The sequence below is a fragment of the Mytilus edulis genome, chromosome 6 (assembly GCF_963676685.1).
Source record: "Mytilus edulis chromosome 6, xbMytEdul2.2, whole genome shotgun sequence".
Taxonomy (NCBI): Eukaryota; Metazoa; Mollusca; class Bivalvia; order Mytilida; family Mytilidae; genus Mytilus; species Mytilus edulis.
The window spans coordinates 85,132,020-85,152,772 of NC_092349.1; the positions used below are offsets into that span (position 1 = coordinate 85,132,020).

Below are 20,753 nucleotides of genomic sequence, written 5' to 3' on the forward strand. Positions count from 1 at the left end.
ACAAATTCGGGTCACAAACCAAAACCGAGGGAAACGCATTAAATAGTTTCGACCCGAGCCTCGCATTTCCCTGTTTCTAAGCCTCATCCTTATATCGTTGATATGTCAAGTCCATGCAATACTATTGTCTATATATACACACTAGTGATAACAATTGCAGTGATAACATCAATTGTTATCACATGGACTATCAACTTACTTTTGAATTTAGACGTTTAGTTATATAACTTATAAAACATGGACAAGACATACTTCATTATTATTTCGGCAGTAGCCTCTACATTTTTCTTGTCACTTGGACCAATACTATACAATCGCTATTTGGGTGGTACCGACTCGACACATGACTCGAACACAATCATAGCTGGAAATATACGACTGAAGTCTAGGATAAAAATAGTTTGTGGCAATGTAGAAAATTTAAATTGTGAAGCCTGTAAAATTTTGGTGAAAAGACTACAAGAATTAGTGGGAAGAAAAGCACCAGAAGCTGACATAGTTAAATTTGCTATTGAATTTTGTGACAGATTTGTTAAAGAAGATGAAAGGGTCTGTCAGGGCATTGTTCGAATGTTTAAGGTAAGTCTGTATACGTCGAAATTTTAAATGTTATTTAGTAAATACAAATAATTTGAAAATGCTTTATTTCCCGCCTGTCCCAAGTTTGGAGCCTCTGGTCTTTGTTAGTCATGTATATTTTTTTTTAAATTTGAGTTCATTTATATGTTTTGGAGTTGAGTGTGACGTCCATTTTCACTGAAATAGTACACAATTTTATTTACGGACCAGCTGAGGAACACCTCCGGGAGCGGGATTTTCACGCTACGTTAGAGACTCATTGATGGCCTTTGGCTGTTGTCTGCTCTTTGGTCGGGTTGTTGTCGCTGACATATTCCCCATTTCCATTCTAAATTTTAAGTAATTATACAGATACAAAGTGAAAGGGGTTCATGTTGAAGTGTGAATATAGAGAGATGTGGGATATATGTCAATAAGACAGAAACCCAATGAAACTTAAATACAAACAAGAAGATCTCTAGAAATAAAGCACTAATTGGTACAATATAAAAGTCCTGTAGACAATGCCAGTTCTTAACCAATAACAAATTGAAAAACAAAGATATATGTATACAGTACATGTAATTGCACTACAACAAACTACACTATAAACGAATGGTACAGCATTGTGCATCCCCTCAATGACCACAGGTATATATACATGATTCAAAACATATTCAGCTTTCCATCTGAGCCTTTTCTAAATTATAGGTGGTCATATCTCTAAATCATAAAAAGAATAATGATAACAGGTAAGGGAGATACAGAAAAAGCCAAATATTATTTTATCATTATATAATATTTAGTGTAGGTTTTACAAGTTATCTTTACTAATCCACCTTTGGATGAGGGGAAAATCACTGAAGGTCACGTACGACAAAACAAATAGTAACGAGTCTTCTATAACAAATAAATAACTTATAAAGAGAAAAACCTAAATTATAAAATAACATTACTTTTACAGGATGAATTTATCTGGGTTATAGAAAAATTGGCTTTGTCTCCAGAAGAAGCATGCGGGCTTGTAGTTGGAGAAACTTGTGGAAAATTCTACAATCCATATGATATGTGGAATATCACTCTACCAAATGTTCCAAAACCTCCAGTGCAACCACATGTACTCCCACAGGTAAATTGTTTTAGGACTCAGAAGTTATGTGAAACATCACTCTACCAAATGTTCAAAAATCTCCCGAGGAACCACATATACTTCCAAAAGTATTTTTTAAAGACCCAAACGTTATCTGGAACATCATTTCCCCACATTTTCCAAAACCTCCAGTGAAACCATATGTTCTCCCACAGGTAATTGTTTTAGACCCAAACGTTATGTGAAACATCACTCTTTTAATGTTCCAAAATTTCCCGAGAAACCGCACATACTTACAAAAGTATTTTTTTAAGACCCAGACGTTATTTGGAACATCATTTCCCCAAATATCTAAAATCTTCAAATGAAATCACATGTACTTATACAGGTAATTTGTTAAAGACCCAGGCGTTATGTGGAATATCACTCTAACAAATATCAAGTATTCCAATGAAATCACACGTACTTCTAAATGTTAATTGTTTTAGACCAAAAAGTTATGATGAATATCACCCTCCTTAATCTTCATTTTTTTATTGAAACCACACGTATTCCTAAAGGTAAATATTGTTTTTGAGGCAGGCGTTATGTAGAACATCACTCTCCAGAATGTTCCGACTCTTCCACTGAAACCGTTTCCGACCAAGACAGTATATAGACCTCCCAAATGTCCATAAACCTTCAATTAAATCACACGTACCACCAAATGTTAAGTGTTTTGATCAATAACTTATGTTGAATTTCACTCTCCTAAATGTTCCAAAACCTCCAGTGAAACCACGAGTACTCTCAAAGTTAAATTGTTATCGACATATACGTTATGTGGTACATAACCCTCCATAATGGCCCAAACCCTCCAGTAAAACCAAAAGTACCCCAAAGGACAAAGTGTATTCCAACTAGGTGTTATGTGGAACATACCCCCCCCCCCCATGTCACAAAACACCTAGGTGAAACCACATATACTCCCAAAAATAATTTGTTTCAGACCAAGAAGTTATGTTGAACATCACTCTCAATAGTTCAAAACCTTCAGTGACATCATAATTATGTATCGTCAAAGGCAAATTGTTTTTGAGCCAGAAGTAGGTCTGAAAATCACTCTCACATATTGTTCAAAAATTTCTTGTGAAACCATACGTCATCTGAAAGGTAAATTTATATCAATCCAGACGTTATATAGTAAAGCACCCTTCTAATTGTCCCGAAACCTCAAGCGAAAACAGGCATACTCAACAGGTAACTTGTTATCTTCTCAGACGTAATGTGGAACACCACTTTCCCAAATGTCTAAACACATCCAATGAAACCATGCATACCCCAAAGGTATATTGTTTACGACCAATAAGTTATGTGGAACACCACTCTCCTTTGTGTAATCCCAAATATAAATTGTTGTCATTTGCTCATGTAAAGCAAATCATATTAAAATCATTTCTGCTGATTTTTTTATTTGCTTGTCAATTTTTCGAATTTGTTGTATTTTAAGGTGTACCTTTTGGGGATAATATGACGAAAGATCAATCACCAATGAGGAACGCATAGAAAAATATATCTGCATATTTCATAATATTCAAGACCAACGTTTTGTAATTAACATAAGTAAAGAAAGTATCAAGTATACTCTTCGGCGCACCTTGTCAGTTGTTATTCAGGTCGATTTAGAATGTGGACATATGATGTGAACACTTGACTCTTTGGAATTTTGGTCCTCAATGCTCTTCAACTTCGTACTTTATTTGGCCTTTTAACTTTTTTGGATTCGAGCGTCACTGATGAGTCTTTTGTAGACGAAACGTGCGTCTGGCATATATACTAAATTTAGTCCTGGTATCTATGATGAATTTATTTGTCTATTTCAGTTGTTAGTCAAATGCGTTTTGTTTAATATACTTTTCACTTTTTTGGTCTTTTGGAAAATGTTGTTTGTGCTGTATTTAGACCACTCTGCTAAGAAATTTGTTTTACATGCACACGTATAACAATTGCGGTTTTAGCCAACGCAATCATAGGCTTGAACTTTGTTTTCAATTTAGACGTGTTTATATATTTTTTTTTCGTTTGTGCTTGTATTATATTTTATATGATCCGTTCATTCTATTTCGACCTTTTAAAATTGAAGAGTCTATCCTAACTTGAGGTAAATTATACGGCATTCCAAATACCGTTTTGATCCCTAACATCACTGAAGAGACATCAATTGTCGAAATCCGGATATGGTGTACACATTTTTGCACCTCGTGTTTGTGGTATACCATCTTCTCCGCAAGTTGATTGTTTTCTATTTGCTATTAAATTAATAATTAAGATCCCTGTTATATATTGTGATCAATTTATTTGGCAGTCAGTAGGGTTTAAGTACATCAGTCGTTTGTCCTTTTTGTCAAATGCGTTTTTTTTTTAAATATACGTTTTTGGTCTTTTGGAAAGTGTTGTTTGTGCTTTATTTAAACCCCTCTACCAAGAGATTTGTTTTTACATGCACACGTATAAAAATTACGGTTTTCATCCAAGCAATCACAGGTTTGAACGTTGATGTCAATTTTATATATATATATTCGTTGATTTTGCAGTAGCCAAACCTTCTTATACCATCTACTGATTTATATGATAATGTTTTTACTCACAAACTAGCCTGGATCCCCTAAACTTCGGATACTACACCTAACAGATATCCATATCGACCCCCAGTATCTGGCAGGGGCTAATGCTGTTTGTGGTGAACCTCTGTGCTGCAGAATAGGGGATAATATGAGTAAGTGTATATAATGAAAGCGGAGAAATGAAATGCATTTAAATTATTTTGTTTATTTGATTAATCATACAAACATGATTAAATAAATTTTAATCACAAATAAAACGTCTCTTGATTCTTCTATATACACAACGATAACCTATTTTATTATATTGAGCATGCACAAACAACTGTAATTAGTTCTAGCTCTTTCTTCTTCAATTTTCCTATTGGCTATGTTCCATTGCTACGTAGTGGCAATCAATACCCACTACCATATGTAATTCTCCAGGTGATTCGATATACTAGTTTAAAATTTTACCAGTATGGAAATCCGTGTCAGGGAGAAGTCTGTCTTACTTCAACATTTTTGTTATTATTGTTACCTTGATATCTTCTGTTTATGTATTTTGTTCCCTAGGTATATTTTCAACATTTAACCACCATAGATTCCACGTGTAGGATTGCCTTTACCCCTCAATATATATATATACTCTTCACGTTCCTTGTATTTTGACTCTATTCAAATGTTTATTACACATATTTTATTTCTTTATTTAGCCGCTGGCGCAAATGCTGCCGGTAAATGGGGTACCTTGAATAACTGCGACCTTCCATATGTAACATTACAAAGTTTATTCGAATATCTAAGGACTATCAAAGATCAGGTAATACAAAAGCGTTTTAAAAAAATCTTTTGTTTTGTAAGGTAGATTATATTCAGCTGTTATGACAGACATTGACAATAAGGAAATACAATTTGACAGAAGTATTGCATTTAATTTCTTTTGATAATTAAACGTCTTATGAAACTACCAATTATCTTCAAAGGGGGTGGACAATCATAATATAGTAATTTATTGCTGAGCTTCTTTTAAGATAGTTTTTTTTTTTGCTACAAAAATTGCTAGATTCATTGATCATAAACCCTTTATGTTTACCAAAACATTTCAATTATCATATTTTTGTACCATTTTATCTTAGTTTGACTATGTAATGTTTACTGGAGACCTACCTGCTCACAATGTTTGGAACCAATCAAGATCAGACATTACGGGAGCTATGGAACTTGTTACCAAAATGTTCCTAACTTATCTTCCGGGTAAAAAGATTTACAACACACTTGGCAATCATGAAAGTGCACCTGTCAACAGGTACGAAAAACACGGGATACATTTATTAGTGAAAACGTTAACTTTCCAAATATCTTTTCCTAAATGCTTTTGGTTGTACCTAGACATAAAGTTGCACTTTGAATGTCGATTTCTGCCTCTTTGGTTTGCAATCCTAATTGAGATGTCTGTCGGTGCTGATACGTTTTTTGTCGCTTTTTGCATTCTTTATCTTTACAATTATTTTAATATACATGTATATTATATGCAAATATGAATGAACTTAATAAAATTAATCTGACAACGTTCATTGAAAATTTATCTTTAAGCTAAATGAGTTTCCAGTTTTCTGTTCTTTTCGTAAGAAATCTTTCTTGTAATGATAATCACGGAATCTTTAACTTTTCCTGGGAACCAATATTCCAGTAGAATTAACTAAAACATGTACTAACTACGATTGTTTTCCTTATTTCAGTTTTCCACCGAGCTATGTAACTGGAAACGATGCCGAAACTTGGCTCTATAATGAAACAGCTAAACTATGGAAAAACTGGCTACCTGATGATACCATGAACGATATAAAAAGGTAACAAAACATTAGCATTACAGCTGATTTCCTAATGCTTGTAGAGTAAAACTTAGGTAGGTTTGGTTGCTCTGTTTGTATAAATGTTAATTCAAGCTTTGTAGTTAACATTGACATCTTCAATCAATATATATATAGGCATATTATAACCTGTCTATATTATATTCAAATTTGATTGAACATTATCCCAATTACAATTGTACAATATACAAACAAAGCAAGCAAGCTAACCAAAGTTTCTTTACATGCAGTAGGAAATTAGCTGTAAGCTTTCAGCATATTTATTTTGTTAATATTTCATCATGGTACTTTGAAATATGCATGTTTATCTTGAAATAAAGCTAATAGATTGGAACATGTGTTTATGCAAAACCTGTATCAAAGACCAAATTCATATCTCTTCTATGGAAAGTTATCTTAAATATCTTATAATTGAAGTAAAAAGTTTGAAGTGAATTATTTCATATTTGTTGCATTTTATTTTCATGGACATACAATCGATGGCTTTGCTTTTCTCATTAGGAGTAAAGAAAGACGGATATCACTCAATAATTCAAATTTAATAAGATGTAGACTTTTAAACTGCTCATAATTCTACATAGGCAAATGAAAATGCCATATTTCTTTAAAATCCAAATTTTCATAAAACCTGAATAGACATTACACGAATACATTTGAAAACAAGCTGTCATTTTTATGCTCCACCTACGATAGTAGAGGGGTATTATGTTTCCTGATCTGTGGATCCGTTCGTTCGTCTGTCCGTGTGTCCCGTTTTATGTTAAAGTTTTTGGTCAGCGTAGTTTTTGTTGAAGTTGAAGTCTAATCAACTTGGAACTTAGTACACATGTTCCTGTGGTATGATCTATTCATATTAATGCCGTATAAGAGTTTTGACACCTATTCACGGTCCACTGAACATAGAACATGATAATACGAGTGGGGCATCCGTGTACTATGGACACATTCTTGTTTAAATCTACATGCGTACTTTACATACCTAGATGTGTGATTCAGTGTAAAGGTGTTTTTTTATAATAATTTTGAATATAGTCCTTACTTTAAAATCTTTTTCTGTATTTTTGGAAACGTACAAGTCAATGTGAATTTATCAATGATATAGGTCTATTTAAAAAGCCTTGTTGTGTCAGTATATTCAACATTACTTTTTTCATCTTCACATAATTTTGATCACCAGAATGTCATGGAATTCTTATTTCGTTGTAGAGCAGGATATTATACAACAATAATACAACAAGGGCTCAGACTTGTGTCACTAAACATGAATTATTGTAATAATCAGAATTGGTAAGTAAAAACATGAGTTTGAATACTTGGTTGAGAATTATATTAGAATCAATAAAGAGGATTTCATAATTGTCTTTTATTGAAATAAAGGAGTTGTAAATGCCTATTTCGATTTGTATTAAGTAGGGATGTCACAAGATCTGGAAATTAATACTCGGATACTCGGTCACGATACTCACGAGTACTCGGCTTATAACTATTTATCCATTTCAAATTTAGGAACTTTAGAATCGCGATTATGTATTACTTAAAAACTTTCAAAAGACATATAAATAAGAAGATGTGGTATGATTACCAATGAGACAACTGGCCACAATAGACCAAATGACACTGAAATTAACAAGTATATATGAAAAATGTCTTCGTTATTCTATTTTTTTTTTTAAATTTGACGACTATTACTTATTTCACTGAAACGAACAAACCACCAATAGGATATTTGTCATATTATGAGTGTGTGGTTTCGTTGCTTTTGTAAAAAACAAATAATCAAATTATGAGTGAAACCCAATAAATGGATTACACTTTTTGAGGTATGGATACATTCGTGTGCCACACAATTCGTAATATTCTATTACTTTGTTTTTGTGTGTATTGTCCTACTAAGTTAAGGTATTCGTTATTATTCTGTGGTAAACATGTCGAAAGGTACTATCATATTATTTATTTATGTACGTCTCTGTCCTGAGTATCGTGCATTTATTTGTAATGTATTCCTGTCATATCTGTTGTCATTTTAGCGGTATAGTTAATATTGCCATAAAGCACGAGGTTTGTTAGCCAAAAAACTAGTTTCAACCCCCCCATTTTTATTTTTTGTGTCAGGAATATGGCAGTTGTTATCTACTAGTTCGTTTCTATATATCTTGCATTGTCGTTTGATTTTGTTGTAATATACTCCGGTTTCTATTGTTTCATTGTTTTATAGTTGATGTGTTTCCCATGGTTTAAGTATATACTCCGGATTATTTTTCTCTCAATCGATTTATGATTTTCGAACAGCAGTATCGTCTGTTGTCACCATTTACCACACATCTTTGAGTGACTCCTAATAATGATAATTTGCATAATTTTTGAATTGACTTATTTCAAGTTTATAACAGTTGCCATTTTGTGGGGGGTATTTTCTGCATTTTTATCCATAGTCACGTCTATACATGTAAGCTATACGTTTAAATGTACTTAGTTGATAGAAAAGCAACATTAACATTAATTGATCATTATTTTTCTATGTGGTTATTGATTAATACAACTGACCCCATGGGACAACTCAGTTGGCTTATGAATGTCCTACAAAAAGCAGAGGACAATAAAGAAAAGGTAAAGCGTATATGTGATGCATCTTATAAGTATCAGTAACATGCAAAGTATAACATGCATTACATGTAGTACACTACAAAGTATAGTATATTTATATAAACAAGTCTAAATTGAAAACAACGTTCAAACATATGATTGCGTTGGGTATATATCAATCGTCAATGGCAGTCAGCAGGGTTTAAGAACATCAGATGTTAGTCAAATGCGTTTACTTAGAATATATTTTTTTACTTTTTTTTGTCTTGTGGACGATGTTGTTTGTGCACTATTTATACACCTCTTCAACGAAATTTGTTTTACAACAACAACAATTTTTATTTGTCAATCAAGACGCACCGAGGAGCAGTACAATTACAGTTTAAATTAAAGTGTACAAATAATTGTGGTATGCACACGTATAAAATTTGCAATTTTTATCCAACGCAATCATAGGATTGAACGTTGTTTTCAATTTAGACTTGTATATGTATACATTGTATATATATATGCACAATAGTAATAAATGTTGAGTTACGTGATATATGAGACTACAGGAATTGAAAAATTATCTAAGAAGACAAAATTATCAAGTCAGTTTAATTGACAATGGAATAAGAAATGCATTGAGCATTCCAATCGCTGAAATAAGAAAAACAGTATGATCAAGGGATGACAAAAAAGATAAGCAACAATCAATTCCGTTTGTTATAACTCATAATCCACGTAATCAACAGATCCTTCCTTAATTCTGCTAAGTCTTTTTCCCCCTATTTTGCATCAATCAAAGAAAATGAAAGATCTAGTCGATGAATCACAGCTTATTGGAAGCCGGCGACAAGCACCAAAATCTGAAGAAACTTCTTACACAAGCAAAATTCAGTACACAGAAATCATAATTTAGTTACGTAAAATATGACAACAAAAGCACTTTAGGGCTACTTTTACATACCTACCAAATTGGAGGGAGTAAATTGGTGGTCTGCTACCATAATATCATAACCAAATTATCTATTTACATTCATGAATACCATGTTCGTCCCTCTCACACCTTGCCATGCAGCACCGTCCCATAGTAGCTTTTTCAGTTAAGTTAAATATTCAATACATTGCCAATTCATTTTAGTAACTGTTGTATGTTGGAGTGAATCTAAGAAGGAGGAAAACTCGGTTGAACGAATATTTATAAATATATTTATGAATGTGTAGTTCCTGATCTTCAAACTTCTTTTTCTTTCTTTGTATGCATACTAGACTATTGTTGTTTGTTATTGTCTAATTACAATGTATTTTATTATATTATACTCTTTAATTGGGCTCCATTTAAAATCTTAACTCTTAGTGAACTTTTATAAACCGCCGCAGAGTGATAAATTTATACACACCTTTAAACACTGACGTAAATTTGCCATGTATACTTTACTGAAAGAGAACTTGCAAGTCTGCTGTATACTTAAAAGGAAAAACAGAAATTAAACACGATGACTCTTCATCCTTCACATCAACAGATTTCAGTTCTATTATCTCGGACTAAATAATTAAGAAATACGTAGAATAAAGGGTTCTTTATGGACAACATGACACTGACATACCAATATTATTTCATACCAAAACTATAAAGTTATTGACAATAACAATCTTAGTTGGATATAAGAAGATGTGGTATGAGTGCCAATTACACAACTCTCCATCCAAGTCACACTTTGTAAAAGTAAACCATTATAGTTCAACGTACGGTTTTCAACATGAAGACTTTACTCACACCAAACAGCAAGCTATAAAGGACCCCAAAAATTACTAGTGTTAAACCATTCAAACGAGAAAACCAACGGTCTCATCTATATAACAAACGAGATACACTTATGCACCATATACTTATCGTATTTCTCAATTTCAAACAGTGTCTCTTTAGTATCCGTCTCCTTTCTTTTATTATTTTTTTTATCGTGGCTCTTTTATAGGTTCATATCATTGGCCATATTATCCCCGGATGTGGCAGCTGCTTAAAAGCTTGGAGCTGGAACTACTATAAAGTTATCAACAGGTAATTTTATAAGTAAACATTACAAAAGATAGTGCGATTGGGGCATCCGTGTACTATAAACATTCTTTTTTTATTCTATTTTTAAAACTGAACAGGAAGTATTTAAAATTGTATTTCAAAGTGTCGGCTTATACGTCAGTAGCTGTATATATAATTAGAAGCTAACTGCTTTGACTAGACAACAGATTTAAGTACCTATGACTACCGTGTTCCTGATAATACTCCTGGATGTACGCGGCATACGTACAACTCAGTTTTGATATTTTCGTGTCACGTTTTGTTTTTTACCTCATACATTCATGGATGTTTCTATTTTCATCTTATGCTATTAGTTCATATCACTTCTTTTTTGTGAGAATCGATATCATCATCATTTTCATTTTTCAATTAAAAAAAAGTTAATTTCTGTGAAATTTTGACAAATTAAAAAATGTTCTCCAGACAAAAGTATATGTAGAGATACATACTAGACTTTTGGTTATAAAAAAACACATGCATCATTTTTTTTTAATTTGACGTTTCATATGACTTTAAAATAGTTTATAGAATTGAGAATGGAAATGGGGAATGTGTCAAAGAGACAACAACCCGACCATAAACAGACAACAGCAGAAGGTCACTAATAGTTCATTCTTATTTTGTTTTACTAGGTATCAGCCTAACGATGTAGAATATTATAATATAACTGTGGTGCTGTGTTTTTTTGTTTAAACAAAAACAAGTAAATATTAAAAGATTGATAGTTCATAATTCTTATTCTTATTTTTTTTTCTTTACAAAACTGTTTTTTATTTGACCAGATATGAGAGTACAGTTACCGCACAATTTTTCGGACATGTCCATAATGAGACGTTCACTATGTTCTATGATGATGTTCAGTTTAAGAGACCAACTAGTGTCCTCTATAACCCAGGAAGTGTCACTACGTTTTCTAACTTAAACCCAGGATTCCGTATATATGAAGTTGATGGAAATTACAATGGAAGTTCATGGGTAATGATTAACTTAATGTGCATATAAATGGCCTATAATTATGCTTGATAATGAATATCTAAAGGTATCCAACTCCTGTCTTACTTGGTTTTCATCAAACACCTGCTATACAATTTCGAATTAACTTCTTTTTAGTAAGCAGATATAAAGGAGTAATTACAAATCACAAGTCGATTTAATTTTACAGCAAAATGACTTGCGTGTGTAGGTAAAGTATCATTATCAGGTTAGGTATACTACCATCCTTTCGGAGTAGTTATATCCTACAGACAGATAGATTGGTTATCTGTCTGACTAGTCTACTGTTAAAGGAGAGTTATCCCTAATCAAATAATGATTTCACGGTTCAGCTAGCAAGCAAGCTAGCCAAATATATTATCTTTATCTACACACTCAAGTCATTTTGCTGTAAACATATTTTATTCATTAAGATATGAAAAAGTTTGAGCAACAGACGTAGCTGCTAAAAGCTTAAATACCCGGAATACAAGATTAACAACTACAGCTACAGTGGAAACTGAATGCTTTTATGAACATATTCAAACAAATTCATATCTACAGTGTTAATTACAAAGTCTATATTATATTCAAGTCGATAAGTGATATTGTTTATAGAAAAAATACGACTGACTGTTAAAAATTCCACACCACAATAAGATTTGTCAATATGAATCGATTTGTCAATATAAATCGCACGTGCAAAACCCGGGTATGAACTGTGGTACTGCAATAGATAAGCAGATCATGTTCCAATAGCCATATCTCATTGTACTCCTGTTAAATCCGTTTAGGGGTCAAAGTAGAAAATGAGGAATCATTAAATAAAAGATTGGAAAATGATTCTTGATCATACCAAAGATATCCTCATTATTCATATACCATAGGTATAGGTAAATTGACAGGCTCTAAGCATAACTAAGGATTAACAAGATAAAATGAAAATATACAAACAATAAAGCATGGTGATCAATCGCATTTGGTGAAGTTATAAATAAAGGCAACAGTAGTAAACCTCTGTCCAAAAGTCATGAATAGATTGAAAAAATACAAATCCATAATACAAAGTAAACCCGACAAAACGCATCAACTATAAGAGGAAAACAACGGAACAACAGGAACACTGAAGTGCAACAAAAACAAACGTCAATGCAACATACATAATAACGAATTATTAGATAACAACTGCCACATTCCTGACTTGGTATAGGACATTTTAAGAACAAAATTGTGAGTTGATACTGTTTTTATGAGTAAAACATCTCAGCCTTTTATGGCAATGTTAGGATTACAGCTAAAATGACAATATTACGTGTAAAAGACAAATACATACAAGAACATTTACGACAGAGAAATGCATAAATAAATAATATGATGTACATGTTAATCACAGAATAATAACAAACACCTAGCTTATATGAATTAACGACGAACACAAATACAGCATTATAGAATTACGAACTGTCCGTTACACGAACTTTTCAACTACACAAAAAATAAGTCACAGATATATTTCCAAAATTGAATATATACATTTATCTTACCTCCTATACATTTCTAGGAATATGATTGGTTAAAAGCGTCCTCGTGGAAACCGTGTATATTCAATATTATGTTAGTTGGGAGGCGGGGCTTATTCCATACACGGTTAGTAGTGGAGTTACGTCCCTTTATATTCCATATAAGGTAATAAGGAGGCGGGGCTTATTTCATACACGGTTAGTATGGTTTCAACAGACGAAGAAAGTGATGATAAAGTGAAATAAATTCAGAAAACACATTTAATTCTAACAAGTTGTCATTGTTGGCATCATGTTGATGCTAACTGTATTGAAGACTTGCTAGTCTTAATTTTACACGTTAAGATAGTCGGTAAGATAAATTCGTTACATTGTGTGCTAGTGAGCTTCGCTCTCACCCCATATGGAATTTACTGACCCCATATATACCGTATTAGGTCACTAGCACACTATGTAACTAATAGTATATGGCCACAAGTTTATTGTTTTAATGTATTAAATTTATATTAAGATCCATTTTGTTACATCTCGTGATCAATTTTATTTGGCAATCGCCAATGGCAGTCAGCAGGGTTAAAGAACATCGGTTGTTCAACCTGTTAGTCAAATTCGTTTTGTTTAAATATACTTTTTCACTTTTTGGTCTTTTGGAAAATGTTGTTTGCGCTGTATTTAGACCCTTCTACAACGAAATTTACAATTTTTTTTTATCGAACGCAATCATAGGTTTGAACGTAGTTTTCAATTTAGACTTGTTCATGTATATATATATATATACATGAACAAGTCTAAATTTATATTAAGATCCATTATGTTACATCTCGTGATCAATTATATTTGGCAATCGCCTATGGCAGTCAGCAGGGTTAAAGAACATCAGTTGTTCAACCTGTTAGTCAAATGCGTTTTGTTTAAATATACATATATATATATAAACGGGATTCAGTTTGTTTAGGTGTTATTTGATGTATTTTCGAACGATTACACAAATATTAATACAAAATTGAGTTATCCTACCGAATCAAACAGTGTAAAAGAAAGAGAAATCATGTGCAAAATAGATGCTTTAAACTGGAAATCATATATGAATGAACTAGGTGATAAAAGGGCATGATATGTTGAGTATATGATAGTGGCTACGACTAAAAAAACATATATCTGGTCATATGCGACACAAATATAGGATCGACAAGTTTGCTACTCGTACAGATTCCCTAGTAGCTATAGTCAACCAAATCATGATTTTCCGTGATGGTGTAGGTCGATTTTTTAAAGATATCGTTATTGTGAAGCGTCTTCTTTTTTCGATAGCTTTTTGGATCAAAGAAATCTTGAAAGAAAACTTGATTAAAGCTTTGAAAAGCGGAATACTACTGTTGCTACAAGTGTGTTGTTGGGAATTATCGGTCATCAGTGCTCTTAAAATTTCGTACTTTATTTGCCGTTTTTTAACTATTTGGATTCGAGCGTCACTGATGAGTCTTTTGTAGACGAAACGTGCGTCTGGCGCAAATACAAATTTCTAATCCTGATATCTATGAGTTTATCTAAAATCACTAGGTCGATGCCACAGCTGGTGGAGTTTTTATTCCCCGATGGAATCACCAGTCAACTATCGTTATCATTGCAACAATTACATTATAACTGTTTACAAAACCTTCGAATTTTTGAAATGGTAAGGCGTTCTTACCTCGGGAATTGATTACCTTAGCCGTATTTGACAATACTTTTAGGAATTTTTGGTGCCAAATGCTCTTCAACTTCAAACTTTATTTGTCCATTTAATTTTTTTTAATTCGAGCATTACTGATGAGTATTTTGTAGACGAAACGCGCGTCTGACGCAAATGCACAATTTCAATCCTGGTATCTATAATGAGTTTATTTATCGTTAATCAAACACAAGCATGTATCCTGATGAAGTAAAACACCTTTTGTTATTCTGATTTGTCCCTTATTTATACAGGATTTTTGTAACTAGGTTGTAGGTTTTTTGGGGGGAGGGGGGTTCCTGAAAAAAAAGGTTGACTAAATTTTTCAATCTGTCTTAAGTTAGAAAAGAGTATATTGGGTTAAGGCTGGTAAAGTGCAAAGTGTTAATAATATAATTTTACAAAGGCAAACCTATATAGCTAATTAGATTGAATGTGGTTCAACATATTCTTGGATCACAAAATAAGTGTCATGTCTCGCAATATTTCTGAAGCCTATATCAGATTACCTATGGAATAGATAGTATTAATTTGGAAAGAGATGTTGCAGAGCATTGATTAAAAATTAAGTGAATTTATGAAATCTATCATTGTTATTGAACTACGATATTTAATACAAATGCTAGTAGTGATATAGGTTTTATTAACTGTGTTTCAAACGAAATTTGTTCTTTTCAGTATCCTCTAAATTACCAGAATTATTATTTGAATTTGACAAAAGTAAATAAAGACAATAAGCCCTTGTGGGAACCTGAATACAATGCAAAGGTAAGAATTAATTATTATATAGCTTAACAATTTTTAAATTGCATACAGCAAATCATAGTATCTCAGGATACTGTTGATAACTGCCTTTAAAATATTTACCACTTTGTCCAAATCTTTCTTGATATCATGCATCGTTTGAAAGTTCCACTTTAAACGCAGCAGTTTACCGATGTTCAAACCTTGTAAATCCGATTACAAACAGACAAAAAAACCCGATGGAATCGCAATAACCCAAAATGGAGCGAAGCTGGGTGCGTCAACTGCTATGTAGAAATCAATGCCATGCTTGTCTTAATACTCGATAAAAATGTTCACAAAATAAGAGTTTGCATGAATTATAACAAGGAATGTATATCAACGTTTCACATTTTGAAGAAAAGCTCTGGTTAGTCAGATCATGAAGTCGATCTTTCAATTGAGCTTCGGAAATATTAGTGTACAGTGTAAAAAAGGTTACTGTAAAATTGTAAAGATTGCGATTGTGATTTTTTAAGAATCCACGTCTGATTGACACCGCTAGTTGAATATACCGCATAATATTATTTCGAAAATCAATTTATATCTATTGAAAAAATAAGGGTAAAAACAGGTTTCGTAAACATCTTAAGTTGAAAATTTTAATCCGAGTATATATCGTTTATAACCGTTCCCTACAAGTTGTGTTCGTAAAGTTTGGACATCCAGTATAAAGATGGGAGAATTTCATCGTATGTTTATGTAAATACCTAGGGAAGAACGGATTTATGATTTTTTTTCAAACCTCTTTTGTGAATGATGTAGAAGTACTTGTGGTTTTCACAGTTTTGCTTTGAATTCCAAGTTATTTAACGAGACATTCCAAATGAAGCTGTTTACATTTTTGAGGCTCATTCATCTAAAACAACAACATGTTTGTCCTCGGAGAGAGAATAAAGCATACAGAGCAATGGGAGTCTTGAAAGAACAGAAAAAAAGTATTAACAATAATACTGAGTTGTAAGGACAAAATCAACCGTTAGACGTTATCAATAAACGGAGAGAGTTAAACAACTGTCATATTTGTGACATGTTACAGAATATTTTTTTCTAGGAAAATCATGAGTAAAGCCACGTTTTATACGTAGCATAACCACCACTTGTATAATATTTGTTATACATCTGTTGAATTGAGCAAATTAGGTGAGCGATTCAAACACACATAAGAGTTTAACACGTGAGCTCATTGAGCATCGTAGATTTTAACTCGAAATGTGTTTATGAATACAAGATTAAACACTGCAAATATTTGTTGTTTTCCTAAGTTGATAAAAATAAAGCAGTTTGATCATTTTATTCTGAACCATGTGTAATCAATGTTAAACACTCGGAATATATTGTGTGCTAATTCTACTTGATAAACATGTAACAGATTATTCTTTTTGTCTAAATTATGCAGGAAAAGTGCAGATTTTTTAAACACATTTTTCAATGACAATGTGAAATATCTAGAAACATTTAAATACTAAATGCATGTATTATCTAGTGTTGAGGTACGTTTTTTTTAGGAAAAGTAGATACAAAGGTCAGTCTTATTTGCATATTGGATAAACACTACTTTTGCAAAACTAGGTAATTGGTCTGAAGTTAATTTTTTGAATATTATATTCTTTTATTTCAGGCTGATCTTGGACTTAAAAGTCTATATCCAGAAGACTGGGATGATCTAATTAATAGGTTCAAAACTAATGACACACTGTTTCAGCGATATTATAGGTAAGGTGATCAAAAAAATATTATATATATATTCGTTTCCTCGTTTCCTGCCTCAATGCAGAAAAAAGTTAGAGTGTGGTGTAGGTAGGTAAACTATTGTGCTTTTCTATATTTGACAAAATATTATATATGAAATGTTCGGCACTTTAATGGCCCTAAACTAAAAACTCTATTCTATGACGTTGCTCAACGAAAATGACCATAACATTTAAGGTAAGTATGTAGACAGCAAACCGAACATTTTTTTTTGCGTTAGTCATAGATAAATAACAGAATATTTATGAAGCAAATATATCGTTAGTGTTTTTTTTCCAAATTGCAATGTTTTACCTTAGTTTGTGTCATCATTAAAATCCAAGTAAGTGAAAATAATATTTCTTATCTGATGTAAAAAGTAAAATCACAAAACATACTGAACTCAGAATAAAATTCAAATCGGAAAGTCCCATAAAATGGCAAAATCAAAAGCTAAAACATGAAACGAATTTTTCATATTCCTGACTTGGTACAGGTATTTTCTTATATCTAGAAAATGGTGTATTAAACCTGCTTTGATAGCTAGCTTAACAGTAACATAAAAGTTCGTTATACTGACAAAGATGTGTGAACAAAACAAACAGACATAACAGGTAAAAATATCAAAAATCGGGATGCAGCAGTCAACATTGTGTTAGTATCTTAATCACTATAAAACAAACAAATATATAATCATACTTTACCATTGCACAATAACACAACGACGGCAAGTATAAGTACAACGACACGTCATATGTAACAAGGAAACACAAAAAGGCATATAAACAAAGCATATTAGCAAAATAAGTATGGTATGTATTTCTTTGTACACTTTGTTTGGTTCAACTCAGTTCTACGAGCAAAATGGTATAAACGCATAAAAAAGAAAACAAACACTATTTTGCCATATGTGGAGCAGGATCTGCCTACACTTCCGGAGGAACTAAGATCAACCCCGGTTTTGGTGGGGTTTCCATTGCTCAGTCTTTTGTTTACATTGTTGCGTTTTGTATACTGTTGTGTGTCTTTTGGCCTTTTTCTTATGTTTACAATGACATTGTCACTTTGGTATCTTATGTCTTTCTTTTACACAAAACGTCTTCATTTTTTATGGATCAAAACCTTTTCTGTGTTCGAAAACAAGTTATTTCTCTTAAGATAAAATAGTAAAAATGTCTTCATTTAAAAACAAATTCCTGCTAATATAATATAATACGTATCTTTTTTAAAAACTTGTTAAAATTCATAACAAAACATTTGCAATCCACAGCAGTATAACCTTATATGTCATAAGGTGTCACAGTGTTTACTGCAACTGCCAATTCATCTCAAAAGTGAGGCAAAAGATACCAAAGGGACATTCAAACTGACAATTACATGTCATAAAACGAAAAATGACCAACAACAAACACAACACAGAAAACAATCAACCAAATAACTAACCAACAAAATCCTAGGGCGAACTATGGTTCTCCAGAAAGATAGGCAGATATTGCTCCTCATAAACATTTGTGATGTAGATCATGCAAGAACAACACGTATGTTATTCATTTAAAGAACAATCCATACTAAACAAAACAATGTTCAGTCTAAACTATCTACCTTTAATAAAGGCTCAATATATTCTTGCTATTTCAGGTACACTCAAAAGTTAGCAACCGCAAAAATATGTGATACAGGGTGTAAAAGTAGGCTTTTATGTGAACTTAAGTCAGGACGATCACACGACAATGCCACTTTTTGCAAAGATATCACAGGTTATTAGTGATAAAACCTGTGACAGTTAATTGACTCTAAAGTCATGAGATTGTAAAGATAGTTGTGCAATATACATTTTTCTATGTAAAATTCAAGTTACCTATTTGTGACAGTATACAATAAAACTTTAAAATCTGAGATTATTTATGAAATTTTGTGATTTTGCAACATTTCAATTTGGCAATCATTTTAGTTTAACCAGATTAGATATGCTTCAGTCTTGCGTTTACAATCTTGTGAGAAGTTGTCATGCTAGACTTAACTATTAAATACTGTGTTTGTTAACTTAAAAAAAAATCAACTCTGAGCCTAGAACAGTACATTTGTTATAGCATGTGGAAACTATTCTTCTATACAGTCAACTCTGATTAATGTGAACTGATATTTCTTACATATATTATGTGTAATAAATTCTTTTTTTTTAATGAATATTTTCTATTAAATAAATTGTTACAAGACCTATCATTACCCTTAAACCCATAATGCTATGCAGATAAACTCATCATAGATACCAGGACCAAATTTTATATATACGCAAGACGCGCGTTTCGTCTACAAAAGACTCATCAGTGACGCTCGAATCCAAAAAAAGTTTTTAAAAAAAGGCCAAATAAAGTACAAAGTTGAAGAGCATTGAGATCCAAAATTACTAAAAGTGTTGCCAAATACAGGTAAGGTAATCATGCATAACAAATGATTGAACTTGTCACGAACAGTAGTAGATTGATGCTTCTTAATCAATTTAAAGGACAACTTATATATTATACAGTTTTCACAAACAATGTTTATTCAACAATATGAAAAATGCAAGGTTCTAATTGATGTTCATTAGGTATATATCATAGATTTGCTATGTGGTTTGGAAGGTGCATTTTCGTTTGAGACATAATGTGCAACTTAAAAATTTTATGTTTCCCAAATCAAAAAAAGTAATTTCATCTCTGATAGAGAGTTGTCTTATTGACAATCATATCACATCTTATTTCTATTACATTGAATGCAAGGTTCGTGTGCCTAATGGTATGCAAAAATCATTATCAAAGAGAGTTCCTATCCCAACCATTTGTTACAAGAGGCAGTTTCCACACATGATGTTAACATGTAGTAAACTATTTTATTGTTTTCAACAAGCTCTATCTGGTAAGAATGGCAACTTAAATAAACTCTTTTATCAACTAACAAATATGTCACAGGGAACAATTATTTGTACAGACATCTATGGATTTAATCCTACTAAAATGCATATAAGAGAACAACAGCATTTATTTGCTGTCTTAATTATAAGTTCTACTATAATACTATATTTAGTTATTTACCCATTGATGATAATACAATTATAAATATAGGACAATATGCAGTACAAGCCATTTCCAAAAATCGAGGGCTTTATTTTTTAATAATACAAGATTGTACAAAACTATTATTATATATCATAAAATAATTTAATATTCATTTTGTTCCCTCCACTTACTTAACATAAAAACATGTTTTGCTGCACACTTAAAATGAGCCAATTTTTCACATGAAGTTAT

At 32.1% G+C, this 20,753-nt stretch overlaps 1 protein-coding gene across 1 annotated transcript; it reads left to right on the forward strand.

The window, feature by feature from the left end:
• Positions 1-134: 134 nt before the first annotated feature.
• Positions 135-19,359, forward strand: LOC139528745 (sphingomyelin phosphodiesterase-like). The gene is made up of 13 exons (XM_071324891.1): positions 135-579; positions 1,523-1,687; positions 4,283-4,403; positions 4,944-5,050; positions 5,367-5,536; positions 5,970-6,080; positions 7,308-7,388; positions 8,621-8,708; positions 10,646-10,728; positions 11,529-11,721; positions 15,628-15,717; positions 17,354-17,448; positions 19,102-19,359. The coding sequence occupies exons 1-13, from the start codon at positions 238-240 to the stop codon at positions 19,226-19,228; spliced, it is 1,773 nt and encodes a 590-aa protein (XP_071180992.1). The 5' UTR covers positions 135-237; the 3' UTR covers positions 19,229-19,359.
• Positions 19,360-20,753: the final 1,394 nt, after the last annotated feature.